This window comes from Protopterus annectens, chromosome 7.part0 (assembly GCF_019279795.1).
Source record: "Protopterus annectens isolate FY-2018-M chromosome 7.part0, PAN1.0, whole genome shotgun sequence".
NCBI lineage: Eukaryota > Metazoa > Chordata > Ceratodontiformes > Protopteridae > Protopterus > Protopterus annectens.
The window spans coordinates 1,284,486,736-1,284,509,589 of NC_056739.1; the positions used below are offsets into that span (position 1 = coordinate 1,284,486,736).

A 22,854-nucleotide genomic window follows, 5' to 3' on the forward strand; every position below is an offset into this window, starting at 1 on the left:
TACAATAATTAACTGATAACTTATCGTCAGTAGTATAAATATAACAACATGTGGTACATCTGCCACACTTAAAATTGCCCTTTATCCTGTTTATAGGATGTATTGAAGTGACAGTGCTTTTTTCAAAAATATCCTTAAATGATCTATCTTTTTTATAAACAAATTTCAGCTTTTTATTGAAAACCCTACTACACTCACTATCATTTTTGAAAACCTCCCAGTTATTCGAAATAAATCTCTGGATAACTTCTATATCCTTATTATAAGTTACAATAAATAAAATGGATTCATCAATCAGTCTCACTACAGGTTCCTCATTACAATTATAACCAAACTTGTCTGTATCTGATAATAAGAGAGCTTGCATGATGCCACTGCTCTTTTTAATTAAAATCTCTTCCTTAACTTCCGTGCATAATTTTTCAGAATATCCTCTATTTAAAAATAAGGATATAATATAGTCCAATTCACACTCTAAATCAACTAATTTACTTGTCATACGCACTGCCCTAACCATCTGTCCTTTGATTATGGCTTTCTTTTGATGGCTAGGGTGATTACTATTATTATGCAAGTAAGAATTGGAAAACGTAGGTTTCCTATATATATTAGAATTAATAACACCTTCTGTGATGTCATATTCTAATGTGATATCTAAATAATTAATTTTCTTATCATTAAATTCATGAGTAAACTGTAAAAACCACACTGTATTATTGATATATTTCAGAAAAACATCCAACCTTGTTTTATCACCTGTCCACACTATAAAAATATCATCCAGGTAACGTAAATATAACTTAATATATGGCGTAAATTCACTATTCAAAATAAACTCCTCCTCCCAATGTGCCATAATATAATTGGCGTAAATGGGAGCACAAGATGCTCCCATAGCTACTCCAGTTTTTTGTTTGAAGTAATGTCCTTCAAAGTATATAAAATTATTACAGAGGACAAGTTCCATTAATCTAACATACAGATTAATTTTTTCCTGTTCATATATGCCTGAGGCACACAATTGTTCTTCCAACCACACTAAACCCTCATTGTGTGGTATTACAGAAAACAAATTGCAAACATCTATAGTTACAAATAATATCTCCATATTCTTACAAATATTCAAGTGCTTAATTCTTTCCAAAAAGTGCCATGAATCTTTTAAAATATGTGTAAATTGCTTCAAACCATTTTTCATATGGTGATCTAAATATTTACTAATAAAATGAATTTTACTTCGCCTGCCATCAACTGTCGGTCTAAATTTTACATTATCTAGACCCTTATGAATTTTTGGTATCCCAAATATATTACTGATGACCGGAAACTTGTTCAGTAAATATTCATAATCATCTTCATTGATCTCATCCTGCATAAGCATGTCTTCTAAGTTCATATCTACTCTTCTAAAGGCTATATTTATCTCATTCAAGCTCATTTCAGTGTAGTTGTCTTCACAAAGCATAGCCATCAAAATACTAATATAGTCTTGCTTATTAGTTATCACCACACCATTACCCTTATCCGGTTTCATGATTCTAACATTGCCCATATTACTTATTTCTTCAAGTATTTCATATTCTCTATCTGTCATATTATTATATGATTTATTCCATTTATTATTATTATAATATTGTCTTATATTTTGTTCACATAATCTTTCAAATAAAGTTACAGTGGGGTTCATTACAGGGTTAAATATACTTGGTTTTACCAATTTGTTTCTTTGGTCTGTACTTATAAAATTGTCATCATTAAAATGTTGCTTTAAATTCATTTTTCGTGTAAAAAGTTTTAAATCCATCAATAATTCCACCATGTTTCCTTTCCTGGAAGGAATAAAATTAAATCCTTTAGAAAAGAATTCCGCATGTTCACTATCAAATAATACATTAGAATAATTGTAAATTTTAAAATCTCTAGCATTATTAAACAAAATAATAGGATTACTTAAAATGCCACATTCTTTAAAACCCAAACTGACATTGGTGCATCTCATATCAATACACAAATTATCTAATTGATTCACATTATTGTCAATAAATTCTGTAATAAATGAATCTACATCAGGTACAATTAACGTATTAAGTGCATTACTATCTTCATTACTCATATTAATAGGCAGGTGCACACTTAAATTCATTAAAGGATCCACACCCATTAATTCACTATTAAGTTCAACAGGTTCTTGAACCAATGATTCCGCCTCTAAAATATTAGAATAACACATATTAACATTTGTAGTTGTGAGTTCACTAAAACCCATATTGTCTTCAAAGCAAATTGATTCACTTAAAATGTTAACATTGGTAGTACATATTTCATCTACACACATACTGTGACTGTTCACTGTATTATACAAGATGAAAATTTCATCATTTATAACTTCTGACGTAGGGATAATAGTACTACTAATATTTTCTACTTGCTTTGAATCGCTAAACATATTCAAATCAGCACAAACTGTTAAGTCACATGTATTATTAATTCGATTGTGAAAATTAGTCCCACATTCATCTTCATTACCGCTAAGTTGTTCTTTAAGCAGGATATCCCATCCTTTATTCAAATTATTCACTTCATTATAGTCAGAAGCCACCTTGCTCTTATCAGTGTTAAACCATTTAGAACCAGTCAAGTCAATAGCGTGTGATGAAAAGTCAAAAGTCTTACCCTTTACGGAACAAAATTGAGTATTTACAAGTTTTTTTGCGTCTTCCCCAATCCTCGCTGTTGTACAAAACCGTGATTTTTTGTTTTGGACCGAGCTCCCGACCATACTGCATTTTCTTCTTCGTCCTGTTGCCCCTGATTTCTGAGTCTCTCTGACCGTCGCAACCCTTCCCCTAAAGGGTCGCTTCCAGATGAGGCAGGGCTAATATATCCTCCATTGTCTTCCGATTGGTTTGCGTCATCATTTTCTCTCCTCCGAAGGCTTTTCCCCTTATGGGCGGGATTAGAACGGCTCTCCCGTTCTGCTAAAGGGTAAACATCACCCCTTTCATACACTTGAATGTCACGTTTTAGCTTGCTCAATTTTTTGTTAAATATGTTATCACAGCTTCGATCTATATCACTAATGATGTTCACATAATTCGTATAATATTGATCGAAAAGTAAATCATGAATTATTTTGCTATTAGTCTCCTCTAATTCCCCCACAAGCTTGTCAATGTAAATGTTATTGTGTTTTACCATCAGTTCCATAATGTGAACCCCCGTAGAATTAAACAAATGATGTAATTCATCGATCATTTCTTTATTCTTGTCACATCCGTTTGGATATCTCCAAACACGTAGACCTTTGGGAACCAAACCCAGTTCGATGTTCCTACTCAAGTAGCTATTTTCTAATTGCGTCTTTTTTAGTTTAAACAGTTTGAGCTCAAACTGTTTAAGCAATTCTGTCATTGACTGGTTCGCTTTAAAATTACTACGTTGAATGGGTGCACTGTCTTTTAAAAAATTATAGCCGTTATTTTTCCAAGCAGCACATTGTTGGGCCAATATTTCCTTATCATGCAACCCATCTCTGTGCCTATTCGTCTCCGTACGAACTCTACGGCTGGTGTCTGTAGACGGTACAACTACAGGAGACGAATTAGAATCAACAGGGGTTGCCTGAGTAAGCGGCAGACCCAAACTGCCATGCAATCCATCATTAGATACTCCATTTACTTGCCCCAACAAAGTTTGTATCTGAGCGGAATGCTCCTCCAGCTTAGCATGAATGACCTGCAGCAGTTCCATAACACTCGCTGGCGAACTCCCGTTCTCCATGTTACGAAAACCAAGAATCACGAAAAGGAGGTTAAACCAATAAATCCAACAAGAACGTAATTCAGCCACCAAGTTTATTAGAACAATCTGCACGACAGGCTCACCAATAACCTAGGTTTCGTCTAAGCAATGACTTCCTCAGATTGGTACAGCCCTATATATAGTGCATTCAATTAACCATAATTAAGAATAAAATTCCATAGTAACCAATTGAACATAATTAATGCAGTAATTATACTTAAAATTGTACATCTAATAAGTAATTCAATAAAATACATTAATAATAATAATAATTACATTCACTGTTTACTATCTAAAAAAATGTGTACTGTGTTATTAATTCTAATATATATAGGAAACCTACGTTTTCCAATTCTTACTTGCATAATAATAGTAATCACCCTAGCCATCAAAAGAAAGCCATAATCAAAGGACAGATGGTTAGGGCAGTGCGTATGACAAGTAAATTAGTTGATTTAGAGTGTGAATTGGACTATATTATATCCTTATTTTTAAATAGAGGATATTCTGAAAAATTATGCACGGAAGTTAAGGAAGAGATTTTAATTAAAAAGAGCAGTGGCATCATGCAAGCTCTCTTATTATCAGATACAGACAAGTTTGGTTATAATTGTAATGAGGAACCTGTAGTGAGACTGATTGATGAATCCATTTTATTTATTGTAACTTATAATAAGGATATAGAAGTTATCCAGAGATTTATTTCGAATAACTGGGAGGTTTTCAAAAATGATAGTGAGTGTAGTAGGGTTTTCAATAAAAAGCTGAAATTTGTTTATAAAAAAGATAGATCATTTAAGGATATTTTTGAAAAAGTACTGTCACTTCAATACATCCTATAAACAGGATAAAGGGCAATTTTAAGTGTGGCAGATGTACCACATGTTGTTATATTTATACTACTGACGATAAGTTATCAGTTAATTATTGTAATATTAATATTTTAGGACACTTTGATTGTCACACCAAGAATGTGGTTTATCTTGCAAAATGTCAGAATTGTAAAGTATTTTATGTGGGAAAAACCTGCAGAAAATTTAGAGAGAGAATCAAAGAACATCTCTTGGATATTAAACATAAAAAATCTGTCAACGCCCTAGCAAGACATGTGATTGAATGTGAAGATCATCATTTTAAATTTTGTGTTATACAGCAATTGAATAATGACCCACAAGGTAGAATAACACAATACCATTTGGATTTGTGTGAACTTAAATGGCAGTTACGCTTTAAATGCCCACAATCATCCAGGTATTAATGAATTTACATCTATAAAACCCTGTCTAAGGATTAGACAAATAGAGGGTTGAAACACAAATATGAATAAAACTTGTATAACTATAATATTTTGACATACATTAAATAAGTACATGTTCATTATAAGTTAATATCCATTTAATTAAATAATATCCATGGATATAAGCAATATTTGACATAATTTTATATGATATATATTAAATATTTGTAATTTTATAAATGTGTAATTTATATAATATAATTGTAATTATTTAACATAAATTGTTTTATATATATTTAAAAGGTTTTAAATTGAAATATTTATACATTGGTGCACACATATTTATTGTTTTTTAAGTAACATTTTTTTAGATAGTAAACAGTGAATGTAATTATTATTATTATTAATGTATTTTATTGAATTACTTATTAGATGTACAATTTTAAGTATAATTACTGCATTAATTATGTTCAATTGGTTACTATGGAATTTTATTCTTAATTATGGTTAATTGAATGCACTATATATAGGGCTGTACCAATCTGAGGAAGTCATTGCTTAGACGAAACCTAGGTTATTGGTGAGCCTGTCGTGCAGATTGTTCTAATAAACTTGGTGGCTGAATTACGTTCTTGTTGGACTGATTCAAATGTTATTTATTCAGTTTGATAAACGGGTAAGTGGACTGGTCAGCAGAGCAGAAACTTTTGAGACTCAAGCCAGTACATTACATTATTATAATTACACATAGATTAATATATGAGCAAAAATAAATAAATTAATATCTGAGCAAAATAAATGATACTTTTGAGTTTATACAGTCAATGACAATGATAGAACACATGTTGAGTTTGTACAACAGTTAGATCATTGTCATTTTGCAGTTAAATGGAAATACATTTAAGGTAGTATATACACTCATTAGATACTTGTTTATAATATGTACAATCATTAACCAGTTTTGAACAACTAAAGAGTTTATACTGAAAGGCCATTTCACTAAAACACTTGTTAATCAAAAGATAATTGAAACATCATACAATTAAACTTATCCAACAGAAAATATTTCAAGCTCCCACCCAGCCCCATTGTGGGGGGTTGCTCCCACACTCCCTTATTTGAGTAGGGTCTCTCTCTCTTTTTTACCAATTCAACTTTGCAGTATAGCTAAACTCAGCAAGTGAACAGCTTCAAATAATTGGAAAAAAAAGACATAAAACACTGTTTTTGTGTAGGTGGTAGGTTTCCCTGCCCTCTGCACCCTTTACTTAAATATACCAACTCTGAGATTGTATAACAGTGGAGAAAAAGGCAAAGTCATTAACCACTTTAGCAATCGTGCATGGAACCTTAAGAAGTAGGTAACTACAGCAGCTATAATTTCAAGTAAAAGTAACTGCCTCACTGTGACATCCAACAGCCTCTATAAAAGCAGATATTAGCAGACCCCAAACTAAAAGCAGTGTAAGTGAATCACACAGATACTTATACTGCTTAACTAAACCAGATGCAAATGGCTGATTTTCTGCAAACACTGATAAAATGAAATGCAGTGTCACGCAGTCACGTAGACTGCACTACAGATTGACCATCTGCATTTCAGCAAAGTTAATGATTCTCCTTAAATATGCCTGCTCTGTGGTCGATCAGTTGGGGAAAAATATGAAAATGCCACACACAGGTAATCATTGTCAGCACAGGAATAGAAACCACAACAGCAGTAATTATGTATAGGTAACACCAATCACCAGATAAAGCTTTTTCATATATTTCTATGTATTCTTCTTCTGTATTACAGAGCTAGGTGTAGCTATGCCGCATTCATTGAAATGGTATTTCTTTTTTTTTTCTTTTTCATTGAAATGGTATTTCAGTCAAAGGATCATTCGGCTAAATGGGCTTTCAGTCATTCCAACAAACAGGGTTGCCATTCAGTGAAAATGATATTTGACAAATGACAGATATACATATGAATGTAAATATATTTATGTGTATATATATATATATATATATATATATATATATATATATATATATATATATATATGTGTGTGTGTGTGTGTGTATGTATTTGTTTATATATGCATCAGTGGCGGCTGGTGACTTCAAATCACAGGGGGGCTGCAGGAGACAGCTGAATGGGTGGGGTCAAGGGAAGGGGTGTGGTCAACTAGAAAAGGGAGGAGCTATGCACAAAACCACAAAAACTAACTTTAATTAAATACGCTGCCCTGTGTGGCAAACCATCATTATGAAATTCCAATCAAGACAAAAATAAGTGTAGAAGAATAAAAATATTTCAATGCATTGGCTGCATGACAGCTTACTTAATATCTAGATGGAAACAAAAGGTTGTGAGGCATGAAAAAATAAATTACTTTTTAAATACATTACTGGAATGCCAGTCAAAATCAAGTATAAGAAAAACCAGAAGCACTCAACTCAAACCACTTCCCTGTGCACTGCAGTTCTAATTGTAATATATTCAGCTTTATTAAAGTATCAAGTAACATGCTGAAAGTAGAAATCTATGTGATGCCCCCACTTGTAAAAATGTTTCTTATCCAAAAAAGACCTGCTGCCTGACAACTTGTTTCATGGGGAAAACACGATCAAAGTAAAAAATGAAAAGCAAACAAGAAACAAGCTCAAGATACATTGCTTAAAGGATTACTGTACAGGTTATGGACCACACATGATTGGCATTCTGTTTAGTTTACGGGTAAAGCCTGTAGAGATGACTGGAAGTCTCCAACAAGTGTGAGCTTTTTAAAAGAATGTAATCCTGTCCTTTAATACCCAAGGCTTATACATTATCTAGTCAAGTATTCTCTGCATGGCAACAACAGAAAGGCTTTCAATGTTGGCAATTCTTTAACAGTATGCTTATTAAAGCTTACTTGCATCTTACGATCTCAGACAAGCTTACCTTATGGTCATTAAAGCATTGCAACTTAAACACAGCAACAGGCACTTTGAGTAATAAGCATAAATCTGAGTAATAAGCATAAATCAACAGTACAAAAATATGACAGAAACCAGACCATTCTGCAAAATCAAGGACAGATGAAAAGCCACTGTAGTACTTATGCAGTGTGTCCCCCCCATCCAAGGTAGACACAACTACTCCTTGCCTTGCTTGGACACATCCAGAGTCACTATATGGGGGAGTGGGGTGCAACAAGTATGTCACAATTTGAAATATCTCTGGCTGACTGTGATGGCCCTGACACATTTGTCATACCTCTCAACCTCAAGAGCAAGAAATCTGGACAAAGCCATACACAGAAGTGGGACAAAGGCCCAAAAATAAGGACAATTTTTAAATATTGCTCTAATAAACTTAGAAAGATAACAGAATAGGTCTCTTGCATTAGTATGAATTTTCTGAAGGGTATAAAATCTTAAACTCAAATGTCTGTCATTTTCTAACTTCAGTCTTTCTTAAATGCATGGCAATGACATCCTAACACACATGTAAACTTTAGCAATCCTAGTTTTATACTGACTTCAGCAAATACAATACATTGTGTGACAGACTCCTGCTTCACCAGATTAGTGGCTGTTCAAAGAACATACCTCTTCGATCTCTATTGCAAGAATCAGGGATGAAGTTAAAAATAATGCATGACAAAGACCGGCAATCAGGAAAAGATTTTAAATACCTCTCATATATGTAGAATATTCCTAGAAGAAAATGTTTTGAATTACCGTGCATTCTCTATAGGATATAAAGTCTAAAACTCAAATATCTGTCATTATATAGTAATTGGAAACATCAGCAATTTTCTAGAAAGCCACAAAATGTATGAGAAATAGACCAAAAATATGAGACAAAAGAGGGATATTCTGCAAAACCATGGATCATGGCCAGCTTTGTTCCACACAAACAGTATTCCAAGCTGCTCCATATAAATTACATTAATTCTGCAAAGCCAAAATTATATGCAGACAGCTGCTGTTATTCATATTCCCACAGAAATAGGCCAGCACGTTTATATGTTACACTAATTCACTTAGAAAGTTACTAAAGCAACAGGCTTTGCATCAGCAGGCATTTTCTGAAGAAGAAAAAGAACAAGCATAGAACTCCAGGGTCTGGCATTTTAACTGACTGCAATCCTCAGTGGTTTATAAGGAAAAATAAACAAATGAAGACACAGAGCAGGAATATGAGGCAAAATCAGAATATTCTGTAACACTGTGGACAGTTGAGAACTGCGGTTAGCCAGCCTTCCGCAATATCTGCTTGCCTGCCACATACCTCTCAACTTCTTTTTTTCAATAATTCCAGACAAAGCCAAAAATAATTGGTATGGGGCGAATAGTCAAGTTTTAAATATTGCTCTAATTCACTTAAAAAGGTTAATAGAGCAACAGGTTTTGCATTAGCATGCATTTTTGGAACAACAAGAAGTACGGAACTCTAATGGCTGGCATTACTGACTGCTTATAATCCTCAATATATTACCAGAAAAGCAATTTTTTTGGGGGGGGGGGGGCAGGGAAAAATAAATGGGAAAGTCAGGGATACTCTGCTGAATTTTGAACATTTGAGAGGTTTGCTTGCCAGTAACAATAAAAATTAAGAAAAAAAATTACCTCACATTATCACCAATTGTCTCTTTCCTTTCTCTTTATGCTGCAAATAGTTCCTGCACTTTAAAATTTCTTTACATCCTGATCCATATTGCCAATGATTTATCTGATTCACTGTTTAAGTAGATTGTGGGTAGGACAGAGCAGAATGCCAACAAATTCAATAGCCAAGTTTACAACACTACCACCCACACCCCCCAGACACTACAGCTGATTTATCTTCATACAGGGGCACTGCGTTCCATTTACTTATTTATTTTCTTAAAATAAAGAAACACCACATTTATAAATTAAGAAAGTAAGTGCACTGATAAATAAACATCAGAAAAGCACTCCTAGCACAACAGTGCCTTAGGCAGCCACCTAGTTTAGCTATGCCTCAGACTAGTCATGAGTACGACTCACAAGAAGGGGCTCCATTGTCAGAATTTGGGTGCACATGTGGTGCCCACTTCTAGAATAGTAAATGATTAAGCTGTCATTAATTTTCGGGGCTCACTGTCACTGTACCCCACTGTCAGCACATGGGTGACATAATTGTAGTAATACTGGACTGCTTGTGCGCTCTTTTTGACTATATTCCATCCTGGCATTTTACTATCTGCTAAGCTATCAGGTACATGGATTCAAATTTCTTCCTAGAGTTGCATGGGTTGTCCAGATCCTATAACCTCTGAATATAAATCTATAACCTAGGATTATGGGCTGGGACTGGTTTCATTTATCATTTTGGAGTACTGAATGCCAATGTAAATATTATAAAAAATGCTATGTTTTAAGTATTTTGATTTAAAATATTAATAATGCCATTAGGTAACGTAAACAGCATCTAAATATTTTTTAAATAAGTTGGGTAAAGCCATGTACTAGCTAAAAGAAAAAATGTCTTCAAGTTGGGTTAATAGGTCAATCTGAAACTAGTTGTATGATTTGTTCTTGTATGACAGAGGGATTTTTCTAAGACATGGTAACATTTACTACATTCTCATTGTTTTGTTCATGATGCTATGTAGTAGGTACTGGTGTTTGAGTAGTGACACTCTTTGTGCCTTGGTTGGAGATGTAACCTTATGTCTGAACAGAGATTCCCAGAAAGGAAAACTTTCTGCAGCAGTTTACAGACTAGGAAGCGCTAGAGAAATTTTATGGTCATGAGCCTGGAGTGGGATGTACTGAGTAAGAAAACAAGTTCATTTTGAGACTGCAAAATGTTCACCTTAGCTAGGCTAAAAGTTTATACCTGGATCTTTTACTTGACAGTGAAGAAATCTATGCATGTACATTTTGCATTAGTGAGACTATATATTTTTTCAATATATGCTTTGCAACGTTGGATAAAGCAACATGAGAGATGAAGGAAAGATGTGTTTTAATTTACTTCTATGTCAAGCATCATCAAACATATCACAATGTATATATTCAGTCTGCCAGCCAAGAGGAAAAATTAAATTAATCACAATTACAATGTACCAGACATAATTAAGATTAAGAAACTTGCTAAAAGGTGGGACTTTGCCAACCCAGACAAAGAAATGGTAACAAAATTATACAGACTTCTTTTCAGAAAAGGTGAGATGCAAAACTTTAGCAGAGCCTGAGATAATCCTTGATAAACTTGACTACAATCACTATTTTTGAAATAACATATGCATAAAACTCTGTTCAGAGTACCACAAAGGTCGGTGACCTAATAAAATATGATTTTCTCCTCTAAGCAGAATATCAGTCAATCAGCAGATTTCAAAGAAAGCCTTCACAAAAGCAATCAGCTACAGATGTGTACTGTTGAATGAATGTTTTATTGAATCTGGAACACATATAAGGGAAAAAGAGTTAACATAATACTTACTTAATTCTGCACCCGTCCTTCACTCTTTCTTCTTCTTTCTTCTTCTTTCTTCTGCTCTTCTACAGGCGCTGTCCAAATGATAAATCCACCCAAAAAAACGAAATAGAAATGAAATGCAAAAAAAAAATAAATAAATAAAATGATCACAACCAAACCAAAGACAGTAAATAAAGATTCAGAAGCTAAACTGAACTGAAAAACTGACTGATTGATTCTCGCTCTTTTCCCAGCGCATAAAGCCCGGGAAGAGAGCGACAACCAATCAGCAGCATTTTTCCAGCAAGCACGTCATGACGTGCCTGCGGACGTCGCAGTCCGAGCCCCTTCCAAGTCTATGCGGTTTGTACTCAACCGCATAGACTTCTGGGCCATCACAATAATGCTTCATTGCATCTTCCGGGCTGCAATGAAAACAATGTGCAAGAAGAAAAAAAAAAAAAAAGCGCTGTTTAAAACCGCGATTGACATGCGAAATGTGCATGCGAGTACTTTCGAGTCGCGGACTCGAAATTTAAAGCGCAAAAAAAGATTTTTTTTTTTTTACATTAAAAAATCAAAAACTAAGCAACTAAGTCAACTGAGCTGAGGGGGCTGCAGTCCGGCAGTCCGATGCCACGAGCCGCCCCTGATATGCATTACATGTGTGTATATATATATATATATATATATATATATATATATATATTTATATATATATATATATATATATATATATATATATATATGCACGTTGCTGGAAATAAAACAGTTCAAGCCATTAAGAACGCAAGTTTATTCCAAAAATTCGATAAAATCCAATAAGCTTATAAGCACTTTTGTTTTAAAACCTTTAAAACTTCATCAGATACAAACTGTAACAAGTTTGAAACCATTTAAATAAACTCAGTGGATCATGCGACCTTTTCAAGTTCACTGGGGTGGAGGTCAATAACGGCTCCGACGTTGTTGTTGGAACCGACGTCGTGACAGAGATGGGGGTGTCGGTGCCGAGATGGAGACAGACAAACTAGTCGGAACTGAGGTTGTAGTTGGCATCATAGTCGTTGGAGCTGGGGCAGGAGCCGACGAGGCAACCTCAGTATGAATCACTAGAGTCAAACTCGGAACCAAGGAGGCAGTACGGTGCTCAGTGGAAGTCTTATGGGCCTTGTGCTTATGGCTTTTTCCCCTATCACCGGCTGGTGAAGAGGAGTCTGAGCGAGGAAGTTTCTTGTCCACAGATGGAAGGGATGAGACCTCTGATGCAGAAATAGCCTCCGAAAAAAGCGAAGGAAGCAGGCCCTTAAGGATCACTTATTTCATCGCTCATTCAGCGTTCGTTGACTGAGGCTGGCACAAATATCACATGCAGGTTTCGCTGATAAATGCGGAACCCCCAAACAATACACACACACTTCACGAAGGTCACTATTCAGGAGTTTACCACTGCAAGAAGAGCAGTTTTTAAACCCAGTAGTCCCTTTCTTCTCAGGCATAATAGGAGACACTCACACACACACAAAAATAGAAGAAAGTGAAGAAAAGGAAAGAGGGAAATACCAGCAATGGTATTGGGAATACCACAAGCGTAGAAGGGCCAATACCAACAATGGTATGCAAGGAAATACCTGTCGGTAGAGCTGAGTGAGTAAAGATACAAGAAATTAGCAAACTAACAGGAAGAAAATCCACAAAAACTTGTAAAATTTAGAAAAATATAACACTTAGCTGGTGAGCTCTGTGAACTGCTGCTATATGGCTGCACGGCAAACGAGATCTGAGGTAACTGAGTGAAGGGCATTGTGGGTAGCAGCTTAGCTTGTGAGTTTTTGGTGCACGCAAGCTTGGTATAAGGCCGACTCGGTTCTGAGGGCTTGGAACCAAACCCATCAGTGATGACTGGAAGGAGATCAACAACTCAGATGGAATGTTATGGTAAGACATAACTTCTTTTTTGCTTTATATATATATATATATACATACATATATATATATATATATATATATACATACATATATATATATATATATATGTACACAGACACACACACACACACACACACACACACACACACACACACACACACACACACACACACACACACACACACACGTGCTCTGGTTTTCCTCCCATATTCCAAAGACATATATAGGTGGATTGCACACTCTAAATTGGCCATGGGTGTGAGTGTGTGCTATGGAAGAACCACAGATTTTCACTGTTGAAGTGACACCCTGAACCCCATATGCAAAAAAATGGGAAAAGAGGTTGTGGATGGATGAATGGATGTATTTACATATAGATAGATATATTGTGCTGACAGCTATGTTCTACAGTTCGTAGGTTTGTAGGTTATTACTATGCAATTTTCTGAGCAGATCATTTGCAACTTAGCCTACATAATTCCCTCAGTGTTAACCTTTCCATAAGGCATTCTGAGGCCAGACATTGGGTATGTTTTTGGTTACCCATCCATTCATCTGAGTTGTGTTTGAATGGGGGTTAGAGAATTACTGTGTTTAATATGAAAGTTTTGTCTGTCCAGAAGTGTGGAATTCTTTGGGAGAGCTATCTATTTCAATAGAAAGTTCTGTTTGTTTTGTTATGGAGTTTTACATTTCTTGAATGGGTGCCTGTGGTATTACAGGTTTTAGAAAAATGTAGGAAGTAAGTAATGCAGGATAGGGTTATTTGAAACCATGTAGGCTAGGCAGAAGTCACCCCCACAAGAGTCTGCATGAGATTGAAAAGAGAGTAATGCATTCTGCACAGAAAGTAGAGGACACACCCTTGATTTTCACTGTGAGAAAGCATTGGGGTCGTTCAACTTGAATCATGGGTCTGGATGGGTGCATGCCAAAGGGCGAACTGTATTTTATTTTGGGCCTAGTAAGGGAGAAGAAGAAAGGGATAACATCCCTTGACCTAGAAGGCATAACTTTGAAAACAACTGAGACAGGTTGAAGGAATTTCTAATGATCATTATGCATGGTGATCAGAGCAAGGCTCATTGTCTGTGAAAGTCCCCAATTCCCTAGTAACTGTAATTTTGAAAGGGGTGTCATTCATGTGGTAGGTGCATGAAAACTCATGTTTTCCAAAGGACACAGTACCATACCTTTTGACATTTAACTTTGGGTCAAGGTCTTGGCACCATTAGTTTTTTTGTACATGTTAGATCCTAGATCAAAAAATTATCCAGCGAGTTAACGATGGCTCCACATTTGCAGACATCTGCAAGCTTGGTCACCCAGAGACTGTTGACATCTGCTTGAACATCAGATACCAAATAGGAGCAGTGCCAGTACAGAGCCTTGGAGAACCCACTAGTAAAGCGTCTTTAATAAAGAGTCTACCCACAGTCCTAATTTGTTGGGATCTCTCTGTGGCCAGTTTGCTGTCCAGTAGGTTACACAAGAGTTTGCATTTAGTTTGATTAGTTTGTCTATAATACCCAAGTGTGGAATGGTATTAGGCCTTGACTAGCTCAAGGTGTCCTGTGTGTACTAACATGCCCTCATCCAGATCCTCCATTACTTTTCAAAGATGTGTGTTAAGTTTAAGTAGGCATGATCTACCCTTTGCAAAACCAAATTGGCTGAGCAGAAGGATAATAAAGTGCTATTATCTTTGTTTTGTGAGGTGCATAATGCTGCATTCCATTATCTTGGTAAGGGCAGGATCAGTACTAGGGCCACACTTATGAAGGGGACCAGTTAGCAGTTAGCATAATGGTTAAGGTCTTTGCCTCTTATGCACAAAATACAAGGTTTGATTCTGACCTCTGGCCAATGGCTGTTTCGAGTCTGCATGTTCGCCCTGTGTCTCTCTGAAGTTACCCTCACCTGTGAAAAACATGCTGTTTCCATCTCATATTCACCCAGGAATGGTGCTGTGGGCAACAGCACAGTCTCTTGATGGTGCCCTATAGTGGGAAGAATTATATAGACCAACCAGTTTAGACATCTACTATAGTGGACAGTATCCTCAAGATAAGCGAGCATGGATCAAACACTCCATTCCATGGCAGGTCTAGCCACTCAACAGGACAAAAATGTGACTATAGGTGATTTGGGCATGTTAACTAATGTCGCCAGAATGGCATGGGTATTTGTTGGTGATAAGTCAGTTGAGAACCTAGCCTACTCTGACCTACACCAGGGACCCATGCTAATGGTAGGAGAGATGCATGTGCCCCTGTTTGCCAGTGTGTACTCTCCATAGGGCCCAGTAGTCCTGGATCAGTAAGCTACTGGCCATCCGGTGTCCAGTTGCCTAGTTTGGGTTACCTAGGATAGCTGTTGAGTGAAACTTGCAGGAGCAAATAGAAAAAGCAGGACAGCATGAATTGCTGTTGAGACTGGGTAACCTGAATGCACAAATTGTAATAGGCAGAACAGGGTATGAGGACTGTCTGGGTCCACATGGGTGGGGCAGCAGGAATAAAGAAGGAGAAGCCTTTCTAGACTTCTGTCTGGCAAATGGCTTGAGTAGTCAACTCGTGGTTCAGAAAGAGAGACAGTCACAAGATCACATACAAGAGTGGCTGTCGTGCAACTCTGACAGACTTCCTCCTAGTAAGGGAAGGGGTAGAATCAGAGATTGCAAAGTCATCCCCAGTGAAACAGTTCAGCCCACAGCATAAACCACTGACTCCCACAGTCGGCTGCAAGCAGTGATCAGAGAAGGCTCTAAGATCAACAGAGACCAGGCTAAAGACCTGGAAGTTGACTGAAGAGAAAGCGGAACAGTTCAAGGAATTATTCAGGGCTCTAGCACCCCAAGAAGAATAGGAAATAGGTGGCACTGAAGAAGAACAATAGCAGTGCTTCAAAACAGCATGTCTGAGGACTACAGAAGAAATATATGGCCGAGCCAGGTATGGAAATAAGGTGCATAAGGAAAGCTAGTAATAGAATGCAGAAGTTCAGGAAGTCATCAAAAGAAAGAAGGAATGCATGAAAAAGTGGGAGATAGAAAAGACAGACCAAACTGGGAAGGAATATTTGTTGTCTAACAAAGTAGCAAAGAACAAGACATCAGAGGCACTCTACCAGCTTCTGGAAAGTGATTCAGTAGATGGTACAAAGAAACTATATCAGGTTTGCAAGGCAAAGATATAAACATAAAGAAGATGGACATCCTTCATAAGGGATGCCAGCAACAACTTGCTGACCAGTCCACAGGACATAAAAGATAGATGGAAGGAGTACTTCTAGCAGCTTCTGAATGGAGAAAACCCCACAAAGGCTGTACTGCCCCAGACAGAGCCTACAATGAGAGAGAGAAGGATTCCACCATAGAAGAAATAAGAACAACACTAAGGAAAATAAAGTCAAGGAAAGCCGTATGCTCATATGAGGTCACAGTAGATGTCATAAAGATGTTGGGTGAGATAGGGAAGAAATGGCTCCTGAGGGTACTCATAGCAGTATGGAGAGAAGGCTGTATCCTGTAGGACTGCAAAATAAGCATACCAGTGCCTGTGTTCAAGAACAAAGCTTTCATTCACAACTGTATGCAGTACAGAGGAACCAGCTCCTGTCACATTGCATGAAAGTTCTGGAGAGGTGTTTGATAAAAGAATATGCAGGGTAGTAAAATGGGAGATGAGCAATTCGGATTCAGATCAGGATGTAGCACAACTGAGCCAATATTTGCAGTGAGACAGGTACTTGAGAAGAAGCTAGAAATGAAGAGAGTGCAACTGAGCATTCCTAGACTTGGAGAAAACATATGACAGGGTCCCAAGAAAACGGATTTGAGCAGTTCTGCAGTAGTTCAAAGTCCCACAGGCATTTTGTAGATTAATGCAAGCTATGTACAAGGACCCAATAACTCAAGCACGAACAGTGTTCGGTCTCACAGAGGGGTGCCCAATGGGAGTGGGCGTGCATCAGGGTTCAACTCTCAGCCCTCTATTCATACTGATGATGGACTACATTAGCGACTAGGTCTGAGGGGACAGATTAGCCAAGTTGCTGAATGCAAATGATGTGGCATTACAGGAAGACTCTGAGCAAGAACTTTAGCAAAGGATAGGGGAATGAAACCCAAAACTTAAGGCACATGGAATGAAACTGAATACAGATAAGACAGCTGTAATGGCAGCAAATGTGGGATATCAGAAGAAACTGAGAATTGAGACAGAAGGGAAGATAGTGGAACAGATTAACAGCATCAAGTATCTGTGAGGGATGGCTGAGGAGGAGGGAAGTCTGGATGAGGAGGTCAAAGCTAGAATCAGAGGGGCTGCAGCCAACTGGAACAGTGTGTCAGGTGTAGTGTATGACAAAAGAATGCCAAAGAAGCTGAAAAGTAAGATGTACAAAATAAAAATAGTGGTGAGACCAGTACTACTGTATGGCACAGAAACCTGAGCAGTAAAGGGTGAGCAGCTGAGGAAGCTAGTGGTGATGGTGATGAAGTGTCTGAGATGGATAGTAGGATGCACAGTGTGGATCAGACAAAGAAATGAGGACATAAGAGCAGAAACCAAAGTAGCTCCAATTGCAGAAAAGCTCAAAGAGAACAGATTACAGTGTTTTGGGCACATGTGCAGAAAAGCAAAAGACAATCTGGTGAAGAAGATTTGGGATAGATAGGATGAAAGCAAGAGGAAACGAGGGCATCCAGCAAAGAGATGGTTGGATTGTGGGAGAGAAGACTTGCGACAGTCAGGCATGAGTGTTGAAGAAGGTCGAAGAGTGGCATTGAATAGAGAGGAATGGAAATGATGATACCCTAACCCCATGTAGAAAATGGGAAGAAGGGATTGATAATGATGGAAGATGATGATGACTTACATAGGGTGATGATGACTACATGTCTCTGACACAAAACATGAGACTGTGACAGTTAACAGATTCAGGACGAAGTCAAAGAGGAAGCAGCACTGTGTCAGACCGCATGGAGCTGTTTTTTTTTTTTTTTAACTTTTGATAGAACCTTCAGAACTTTAATTTCTTTTGTTCTGTAGAACAGACCTCCTAATCAGATTTCCTAGTATACAAAACTCTCGACTCTTGACACATTGTCCCCAGTAAACATAAACTCATTCCAAAAAAATATCTCATTCAACCTAAAAGATCTCTCTCAGTCCACCTCCAATCTGATTACACCAGCAACAAAATTACTCATTACCAGCCATGCTTCCTCCACATTAGCTCCAAAAACTATGGGATTCTGTCCCACTTTCTTTAAACAAATTCCCATCTTGACCTACACCGATTTTTGACTTCAACTTAAAACACCTGTTTATCTAAGGAAAATACCAGTGCAGCAACATAGAACATGTAACCTAAATCTGTCTGTTACTACCCTTTACTAATATCTTCTCTTTATCCTCTTCTCCGTGCCAAAACTTTCTTTCCTCCATAATCCCCTCTTTTTTGCTCTTTTTTGTCTCTTTTGACTACCTGTATTCATCACAAAAGTTAGTAAATGACTGCTGTGCATACATGTCGGTCATATCTTTCTACTTATATGTTTGTTTCCATATACAAATATGTTTTTTTTTCCCTTGTTTTCACAGTCATCTGGGCTGTGCCTGTAATAGGTTCACTGAGATCAGTGTACTACCCAGGTAAACAAACAAAAATAAATAAAAGAATAAATACATATATCGTACTTAACATACATAAACAAGTAAAGTAAATTATTTGTTTATAGCATGGTTCCACCACACGTTTGTTTTTAAAGTGGTTGCTCTATACTATTGCATACCCCTACTTGTAATGCATTTTTGTCTCTCTTTAGGCTCCCAGGAAGAATATGAGATAAGTGAAGAGCAAAGAAAGGAAAAGCTTGCCAAACTTAAAAAAAAGGAAGCAGCTTTACAAGAACTTCTTGCTCAGAAGCTAGAAGAACTAAAACAAATCTGTTTACGTGAAGCTGTAAGTATATTTTAGTACTCAGTAAGACAAATGTTTTATAATTTTTCTACAGTTTCGTTGCTTGATGCTGTAGTAGCAGCCATTTGATTTCCTGCAACAGCCTGAATGTCTGTTGTTGACTTTTCAGCTTGTTGCATGATTTGTTAAATATCATATGTCCTTCTTGCTGTTACTCACCACACCATGCCTACTTTCAGTCTGAAATTGTTTCAGCAATATGTACACACACAACAGTCGTATGCAGTGGATAAAGTCAACTGCTACATTGTTAACAAACTACTCATGTTAGGCATTCTGGTAGGAGTGGTAGTTTACTGAAAATATATTACTTTCCATTGGGGTTACGTGGGACTCTTGAGGGTCTCTTACAAGATGCTATACAAAATCTGAAGTGTTTTAAGTCTGCTGTCAGAAGAATTGTTAATTGCTGTCAAAAGCATACTTTCCATTAGCACCTTATGATACTTAATTTGTTGCTGAGTGCATCTCATGGAATTCAGTACATTTTATGTAAAAATAATACAGAATGGATAAAAGATACAGCTAATGTATTTTGTTTTTCAGTGGGTTTGTGTTGCGCATGATATGCTTGTGAAAGGCATAAGTCCCATTTCAAAAAGATTTTAGATGCATTTCTGATATATTTTTACTGTAGCACTCTACTTATCATTTGGACTTCATCACAGTCCTTTCTTGTATCACCTGTGCATAAAGAAATCTGTTGATGTCCTTCAAGGATGCATCTGCAGTCATAACAAATGGGTTGTCCTGCCTCTGGCAGCCCTTCGGTCGGCCGGATTCCAAAGTCTGGGTCTGGCCTCGGCTGATGTCGCACTTCACCCGACGTCATAGCTGCTGGGGTATAAAGGCATCAGCCGACGCCATTTTCCTCAGTTTTTCTTGCCGCGTGGTGCCCGAAGCAGAAGCTATTCGCAAGTGCCGGTCGGTCAGATCCAGAGATTTCAGCATACCGAAGACTTCTAAAAAGCTAAGTACCCCGTTGGGGACTCTTTCTTGCCTCAGCCGATGTCAGACAAAGTAAATAATTGTTTAACTTGTGGGAAACAAATACCTCATAAGGATTTCCACTCTTACTGCCTTCCTTGCTTAGGCCCAGACCACGACGTATCAGCTTGTTTAGCCTGTGCTTCCTTCAACCGACGGACTCTTAGACGTCGGTCGGAGTTTGCAGAAGAGTTTTTTGGCTCCACTTTTGCATATAAAATGCCGTCGGAGACTCCGACTACACATTTAGCTAAAAAACGCAAAGAAAAGGACCAACACTCGCGGCCCGCGGTTTCATCTGAAACCACGGTTAGGCCTACCGCGAGTGTCTCGGTTTCGGCTGAAACCGAGACCTCGGTTCTCCCTTCGGCCGAAAGCATGCCTCCGATAACCGAGGCCACACAGGCCATGGCTAAGTCGGCTACAGAAATTCCTGCTGAAGTAGCAGGCACACAAGAGTTGTCTGACACTATTCCGTTGGACATCTCTACTCCTGCACGTGGAGCAGCTAGACCCCCTGCTTCTATGTCTATCAAGGCCTTTTCCAGGGCTAAAGCAGCCAAACTTTCCAAGGCCTTACCTTCAAAAGCTCCCTCTCACAGGCCTACCTCAAGTTCCCAGATTCTCAGCCTTGCTGAGGACCTTATTTCTCTGATCAGGGGAACCCATCCTCACCCAGACAGGGCCTCACAACCCCCCCTGAAAAGAGGCCTAGGACTGAACCCCCTGAACCTCTGTCCTCTGACTACTCCTCGGATGGTTCAGATGTATCGGACCATCAGGAAGGCCCGTACTCACCTTATGAGGATTCTGATGCAGAAGACTCCATTCCTTCTGCCTCACCTCCAGAAGAATTTTCTTTTGGGGAAACCCTACACTCAATGAGGGAACACTTCCAATGGCAGGGTCAGGATTTTTCTGATTCTAGGAAAAGGCTAAGGACTTTTTTACACTTACCACAGCATAGGCCTTTAGCCATTCCACCTGTACTATCAGTTGTTGATGATGCATACAATGATGCCAGTACTGCCCCTGATTCTCTTCCCCCGGCCCCTGCAAAGCCTGACAGATACTACAGGGTCCCGGATTCTCACTACCACTTGTATAAGGCTCATGCTGCAGACCCAGAAACCATTTCTCAGGGCCCTAAATGTGTTGCAGCTGCCTCTGCCAAAAACCTACTACCATCTGAAAGAGAATCTAGAGCATTAGAGAGATAGGGTAAAAAGGTTTATACATCTGCTACTCTTTCTGCCAGGGCTTTAAACTGTCAATTTCACATGATACAGTACCAGGAATTTTTGTTAGATCAGCTGAATAAAAAGCTGGCCTCTCCTGAACCTTTAGACCGTAAGTCCCTTCAGGATTTGGTACACAATTCTCAGCAGGTCAGTAATCATTTCTTAAAATATGGCTATGATGCACTGGAGGCTTCATTTAGATCAGCTATGACTGGAGCAGTGATTCGAAGGCATGCCTGGTTAAAAGAACAATCCTTACCAGACCATGTTAAGTCTAAACTCCTGGATGCCCCTATGGAGAAACACAGTTTGTTTGGCTCCCCTGCACAGGAGGTTCTAAAGAAAGTGGAAGAAAAAGCAAAATCTGTCCAAACAGTCAAGGATGTCTTGCAGGTCCAACCTCCGAGGTTTAGCAGAAATTGGCCTTCAAAGAATTGGTCCTTTCCAGACACCTCCAGAGCACAGAGAGGCAGAAATAGACGCCCAAGAGGCAGAGGTCAATCTAGGGGTGCCTACAGGGGTCGTCAGTGGCAACCTGCCAACCAAAGAAGTGCCACCACAGCTGCGACTGCAACCACTTCTACAGGACAGACACAATGACTTGGCTCTGATTCCGCCTACCAGGGAACAACTGGAAGCACCCTTGGGCGGAAAGCTAGCCTTATTCTCAAGAAATTGGCATTGTATTACAGGAGACAAATGGACTTTACAAACAATAGACAAGGGCTACAGGTTTCACTTCCACACTCTACCAAAAAAGAGAGGAATGCCAAACCTTCCACCAAGCCAGAAATCAGAGGCTCTAAAACAAATCATCAGTTTACTAAGGATGAGAACAATAGAAAAGGTACCATCTATGGAACAAGGCCAAGGATTTTACTCCAGACGATTCCTTGTGCCAAGAAAAGAAAATCAATGGAGGCCTATTCTCGATTTGTCCGCACTGAACACATACCTCATTGTTCCAAAATTCAAAATGCTGACCCTACAGCAACTTCTTCCCATGTTGGGCAAGGAGTCTTGGCTGGTGACTCTAGATCTCAAGGAGGCATACCTGCACGTCCCTATACGACCAGATTGCAGAAGACACCTCAGATTTCTTGCAGGATCAGAGCATTATCAATTCTCAGCATTGCCCTTTGGCTTATCTACTGCGCCCAGAGTATTCACGAAATGCCTGGCATCAGTAATTGCTCATTGCAGGCTTCAGGGAATTCAAATCTACCCATACCTGGACGACTGCCTAA

At 38.1% G+C, this 22,854-nt stretch overlaps 1 protein-coding gene across 2 annotated transcripts in view; it reads left to right on the forward strand.

Annotated features, from left to right (window-relative positions):
* FRMD4B (FERM domain containing 4B) overlaps positions 1-22,854 on the forward strand; it is a 2,055,076-nt gene that overhangs the window by 1,842,904 nt on the left and 189,318 nt on the right. For both annotated transcript variants that reach the window (XM_044077901.1, XM_044077900.1), the window contains exon 15: positions 19,225-19,361. In XM_044077901.1, coding sequence (XP_043933836.1) covers positions 19,225-19,361 — 137 coding nt within the window. The remainder of the gene's footprint in view (positions 1-19,224; positions 19,362-22,854) is intronic.